At 33.6% G+C, this 6,173-nt stretch overlaps 1 protein-coding gene across 3 annotated transcripts; it reads left to right on the top strand.

Moving 5' to 3' along the window:
* Positions 1-873: 873 nt before the first annotated feature.
* On the top strand, positions 874-3,911 carry LOC149719767 (uncharacterized). 3 transcript variants are annotated; one of them, XR_016375145.1, is made up of 5 exons: positions 874-1,925; positions 2,599-2,642; positions 2,716-2,793; positions 3,541-3,771; positions 3,841-3,911. XR_016375145.1 is itself a non-coding variant. In XM_089853914.1 (5 exons), exons 1-5 carry the CDS (start codon positions 1,757-1,759, stop codon positions 3,850-3,852), a joined length of 408 nt encoding a protein of 135 aa, XP_089710040.1. In that variant the 5' UTR covers positions 874-1,756; the 3' UTR covers positions 3,853-3,911. The 3 variants fall into 3 exon arrangements, 2 of the variants coding, with proteins under 2 accessions (XP_089710040.1, XP_089709969.1); XM_089853914.1 differs by having other exon boundaries at positions 3,667-3,771; XM_089853843.1 differs by having other exon boundaries at positions 3,667-3,911.
* The last annotated feature ends 2,262 nt before the right edge of the window (positions 3,912-6,173 follow it).

The raw sequence follows: 6,173 nt of genomic DNA, 5'->3' as shown, positions 1-6,173 counted from the left end.
CATCATGTGCTACGTATCTTCAACTAACAGAATTATAATGATAATCTGAACAAAAATACTTGTATTCTAATACCATTTAATTTAATTTAATTGATAATTTTGAAATTAAATAAATTAATCCCTTGTTGAAAGATCAAATCTTATTTATTTGTTATAGTTTATAAAAATCACTTGATAAAATAGGGATAGCTATGAGCTTAACTTTATTGACTGTATGTTTACTTTCAAGCATTGATTTATGTCATTAAATCATAGATTTTTGTTAGGGGCTTATCACTTGCGAAATCGAGTGTACAAACGCCCATGAAACCGGATTTCCATCATTCTTGGTTGAAATTTGGAAATCTTAGTGGAAATCTTAGTTGAAATCTTTGTAAATCTTAGTTGAAATCTTTGGAAATATTAGTTGAAATCTTTGGAAATCTTAGTTGAAATCTTTGGAAATCTTAGTTGAAATCTTTGGAAATCTTAGTTGAAATCTTTGGAAATATTAGTTGAAAGCTTTGGAAATATTAGTTGAAATCTTTGGAAATCTTAGTTGAAATCTTTGGAAATATTAGTTGAAATCTTTGGAAATATTAGTTGAAATCTTTAGAAATCTTACTTTAAATCTTTGGAAATATTAGTTTAAATCTTTGGAAATATTACTTGAAATCTTCGGAAATATTAGTTTAAATCTTCGGAAATCTTAGTTGAAATCTTTGGAAATCTTAGTTGAAATCTTTGGAAATATTAGTTGAAAGCTTTGGAAATATTAGTTGAAATCTTTGGAAATATTAGTTGAAATCTTTGGAAATATTAGTTGAAATCTTTAGAAATCTTACTTTAAATCTTTGGAAATATTAGTTTAAATCTTTGGAAATCTTAGTTTAAATCTTTGGAAATCTTAGTTTAAATCTTTGGAAATCTTAGTTTAAATCTTTGGAAATCTTAGTTTAAATCTTTGGAAATCTTAGTTTAAATCTTTGAAAATCTTAGTTTAAATCTTTGAAAATTTTAGTTGAAATCTTTGGAAATTTTAGTTGAGATTCAATTTTTAAAACCTTTCGAAATCATTAGGAATTTTTTGAAATGTGAAATCGAGTGTACAGATTTTTTGGAAGTTATCAGCCGCTCGGATTTTTGGTAAACCCTTTAGAATCATATTAGAATAACAGTGAGTTTTCGTGAATTACACGAAGTGGCTCTTAACCAAGGGGTACGCGTTTTTCAAGTATTTTATGAAGTTTTCTCAAAGAAATGGTATGAGATCTTCAATTTCAAAGCATCGTGGTACGCAACATTTCATTCGACGAGATTTCTTTCTTGGTAGATCAAGAGTGAAAGAATATGAAAAGTTTATAATAACAAAACCTTAGATTCGACAAATATCGAGCCATATTACGACAAATATCGTGCTACGCTCTTTGTTGTTAGCAGCCCAATAGACGATTATTCAAGTGCTATGGCGTGAAAGGGAGTTAACAAAGTCTAACCAATGAACTGGCGACAACTATACAAAAAAAGTTGATAAAGTTCACTATAATACATCTCCTTATCGTATTCGAATATTTTATTGGAAAATCACTAGAAACAGACAGACCGACAAAGTAAAAAGACCATTGTTTAATGTCTCAATGAACATCACTAGAAGCTTGAAAAAAAGTCAACCGCGCTTGAAGTTAACACTTACGTAGTGAATATTGTTCATTCCTTGTCGTGACTTCGAAAGAAAATCCACGAAAGAGAAAAGCTCAGCAGCGTTGACGAAGTGAAAATGTCCAACTTCTTCGTAACTAAGATCTTTTTCGCGATGATAATTTTGATCTCGATTTCGAACGTGATACCCCAAGAGTCGAAAGAATGTCCCGGATATAGTAAGGCTGAAGTATACTTTTCAAAAACCTCGTTATCAAGTTATTGCAATTCAGTAAACAAGGATTTTAGTAAGTAGAAGCGGTTTATCTCTCAACATGAAAGAACTTTACTTCTTTCTAAAACAGAGAGATTCTTACTTTTGTACCGAAATGAAATAATATATTTTGTACAATTATAAAAAAAACGAGATTTTCTTCGCACTGCTTAACCCTATACAGGAGTCTGAGTCTATACTCTCTAGTGTCCAAGAACATGGGGTCTGACAGCTTTAGGTTCCGAGACGCTGGCTCATAACATTGTCCTCTAAAACTAGGAAATAGTCACACGTGGACTAAGATATATCTCCCTTCAATAGTTTTTTATCTAAGAACGTTACTGAGCTTTTCATCTAGGTTTTTCTCCCAATACAGACGTCTGTACTCTGACGCTTTCCACTCAGTTTGACCAAAAAAAGAAAAGAAAAAAAAACCCCACACTTCAATTTTTGACTGACTAATCAAGAACACAATGTATATTTCGAAAAGGCGCGTAGATCACGAATTGTTTGCACTATGTCGTTTGAAAGTAACTTAAGTCCACTCTAATCTAAACTCGTGTGTAATGATGAATTTAATGGAGTTAGCAAAGCTTAGAGAATGTACGAAATTAGGGAGAGATACGACTGACCACTACCGAGATTTTCAAAACCGTGACTGAGTTTTAATAATTCCCGACTAATATCTCTTGAAATTCTTATTGCAGTTATAATTTCGAAATCCCCTAAATGCCGAATCGAAGAACTTTCAGTAAGTAACTTCAGTTCGATTTTGGTTGATACTTATTGGTTTTCCAAGATTAATCATGGAAATTATCGTATAGGATTTCCTTAAAAATACGTTACCCAACAACGAAACTTGCGTTAAAGACTATTCCATTTGTCAGAAAATCCTTCAAAAGGTTTGAAAATTTCAATTATACATGCAATTATTAGTGTTATTACATGTCTCGTATGTTCCATAAGTATGACAGTTAAGGTGTTATTTTTAATGTTTGTGACACATGTAATTCGAGAGCACCTGTCTGTATAGCAAAGACGATTAGGGTTGTATAACGGTGGTGTTTTCTTGCATGGGTAAATCTCAGGGATATACAGGTAATAATAACAAATCCCGAAAAACCTTCCGTAAAATCTACGTGTGTCCGTATTTGTATAAAGACGCGTTTATATTTGAAATAGTCATATTGTGAACTCTATTAAAAACCACCATTGGCAATCCTGGTTTTGTTTTTGTTGTGAGTAGGCCCTCGAAACACTACCTTTAATGGTAATCCTAAGCAACCCTTCACTTGCATCTCTTTTATAAGCCACCAATGGAAATCCCGTTTTTAGTTTTGCGCTCATTAAAGCTGGAAAACTATTGTTCAGTCCTCTTGAGGCTGGGCGCCTTCCTCCTATTCTTCCCCAGTTTTGGTGTAACCAATTTGGCCTAGCAAAACTGTAATATTGCCGGGACCATCTTGTTTTTGTTGTGAGTAGGCCCTTGAAACACTACCTTTAACGGTAATCCTAATCACAATCCCTTTTAAAATCGGCAATGAGTTTTTAGTGAGTAGCCCCGTGATGATTACATGTAACCCAATCCCTTTTAAAATCGCCACACGGGTTATTTCCATGGTTAAAACCGGTCTGGCTGGTCCTTACAGATCGCCCAAACTACTACTGCACCTTCAAAAGTCAAATGAAATGAACTGATGAGCATAATTCAAACTGACTATAATAAATGAGGTTCGCGCAATAAAGTTCTGTTCTCACTCCGACGTTTTGCTTAGAAAATACCGATTCCTATTCTTTGCTGCGGCGCCAGAGCAGCGAGGGTCAAAGCGGAGAAAGAACAGACGGACGTATATGGAATTTTGAAATTAATAGTTGCAAAAGTAATTATAATTAAAGAAAAGAATTGTTAAAGTTTTGAAAAAATATTATTGCCTTTTTCTTCCATATAGTGTAAAGAATAGAAGCGATCATTTAATGGAGTTGCCAAGAGTTTTTTCTCCAATAAAATATTGAATTAAAATATATTTCAATTTGTCTTATTTAAAATTACAATGAAAACACGTTTTAAGCCAATAACTCTTTGCGTAATAATACAGAGGTTAAAACTAGATACACTGCGCTCATTTTGATGCGCAACGCTACTTTCTTTCTCCGCAGATTTAACATTGCGTATTCCTATACGCCTTAGCTTTCCCTATTTTATCAAAATCTCTTTGAAAACTATACTATAAAATGACTTTTTTCCCCAAATATTCTAGTAATTGAGAGAACTTTATGCATTGTGCCAAATCGAAATAGATTCAGATTTAATTGATTAACTCTAAAGTTGCACCATTAACCAATAGCTTAGCGAACTGCTTATAATTCATAAAATATAGGTACTTGGTAAAATTTAATTTTGCTAAATCAAAGAATTAGATAAGTAACGTGTCGCATTGTTAGCGTTTGCAGTTAAAGAGTTATTGAAATTTTTATGAACTATTGTATCGAACATCGCTTATTTTTTATTGAGCAATAACAATAATATAATGTTGGAAACCGTTGACGAATTTCATCGGCAAGTACAATTATAATGATAATCTGAACAAACGCTTGCATTGCGAATATTGTTCATTCGTCGTCTTGACTTTGAAAGTAAATCCACGAAAGAGAATTACACCAGCAGCGTTCACGAAGTGACTGAAAATGTCGAAATTCTTCGTAACTAAGATTATTTTCGCGATGACAATTTTGATCTCGATTTCAAACGCGATTATGACCCAGTATTATAACGTGGAACCCAGAGAGTCATATCAATGCCCCGGATTTGATTCGAATGAAGAAGCTTTTTCAAAGAACTCGTTACTCGCTTATTGCAGACTTTCAAAGCTAGATCCTCGTAAGTAAAAGCGGTTTGTCTCTCAACATGAAAAACTTTTACTTCTTTCTAAAAACAATGAGATTCTTACCTTTGTACCGAAATGAAAGAATATATTTTTGTATTAAATTAGGTCAAAACTTCTTTTTAAGGAACATTAAATGTACCTTTATCTTGCATAACCATAGATTAGTTTTTATAAAACTGCCCTTAATTAAAGGGTGATTTTCTTGTGGGTTAGAGTATGCACAATACTTTTCGAGGCAGGGACACTTTTTTTCAAACCCACCAATTACAAGCTCCAAGGTGATGGTGGATCTTGCCTTAATTGGTTTCTAGACACGCTTGTTCAAGGTAAAGCAGGGGCTATCAACACACGAAACACCATCACAAAGATAGGTCTGGTTTCAAGCAAAAAGTGGAAGGAGACTGAGAGAGACGCTTGTATAAGGAACTTTGCTCCTTTTACCGGCGTCTATAGGCGTCTATACTCTAACGCTTTGCACTCAATTTGACCAAAAAAGAACAAAAAAATGTGTAGATCACGCATTGGTTGCACTATTTTGTTTGGAAGTAGCTTAAGTCCACTGGAATCTAAACTCGTGTGTAATGATGAACCTAATAGAGTTAGCACAGTTTAGAGAAATGTCCGAAATTAGGGAGAGATACGACTGACAACCACCAAGATTTTCAAAATCGTGACTGCGTTTTAATAATTCCCCATTAATATCTCTTGAAATTCTTATTGCAGTTAAAATTTCGATATACTCTAAATGCCGATTGGATATACATTTAGTAAGTGTCTTCAGTTCGATTTTGGTTGATACGTATTTGTTTTCTAAGATTAATCATGGAAATTATCGCAGGATTTCCTTCAAAATACGTTACCCAACAACGAAACTTGCATGAAAGACAATTCCATTTGTCAGGAAGATCTTTATAAGGTCTGAAAATTTCAATTATACATGAAATTATTAGTGTTATTACATGTCTCGTATGTTCCATAAGTTTCCCAGTTAAGGTGTTATTTTTAATGTTTGTGACACATGCAATTCGAAAGCACCTATGTGTATCTCAAAGAACGATTAGGGTTGAATGACGGTGGTCTTTTCTTGCATGGGTAAATCTCAGGGATATAAAGGTAATAAGAACAAATCACGAAAAATCTTTCGTTAAATCTACGTGTGACCGTATTTGTATATAGGTGCGTTTAATTTTCAAATAGTCATATTGTGAACTTGAGAACTATTAAGCAACCCTTCATTCCCATCTCTTTGAAAAACCACAAATGGCAATCCCGTTTTTAGTTTTGCGCTCATTAGAGCTGGAAAACTATCGTTCCGACCCATTACGGCTGGGCGCCTATTCCCCTTCATGTTCAGGTTTTGGTGTGATCAATTCGTTCGCGCAAAAGCGTAATATGGC

The sequence above is a fragment of the Phalangium opilio genome, unplaced genomic scaffold, assembly GCF_054372755.1.
Source record: "Phalangium opilio isolate 3A_F unplaced genomic scaffold, DU_Popi_V2 ptg000002l_1, whole genome shotgun sequence".
Lineage (NCBI taxonomy): Eukaryota > Metazoa > Arthropoda > Arachnida > Opiliones > Phalangiidae > Phalangium > Phalangium opilio.
The sequence above is the reverse complement of the archived record's forward strand: the minus strand, read 5'-3'. Positions and strand labels throughout refer to the sequence as shown.

Excerpts from the sequence above, each read along its gene's own strand:
- LOC149719767 (XM_089853843.1), top strand. The coding sequence starts at position 1,757 with ATGTCCAACTTCTTCGTAACTAAGATCTTTTTCGCGATGATAATTTTG. Across the intron at positions 2,643-2,715 it reads GCCGAATCGAAGAACTTTCA|GATTTCCTTAAAAATACGTT; the intron begins GTAAGTAACTTC and ends ATTATCGTATAG. Across the intron at positions 2,794-3,666 it reads GTCAGAAAATCCTTCAAAAG|AAAATACCGATTCCTATTCT; the intron begins GTTTGAAAATTT and ends CGTTTTGCTTAG.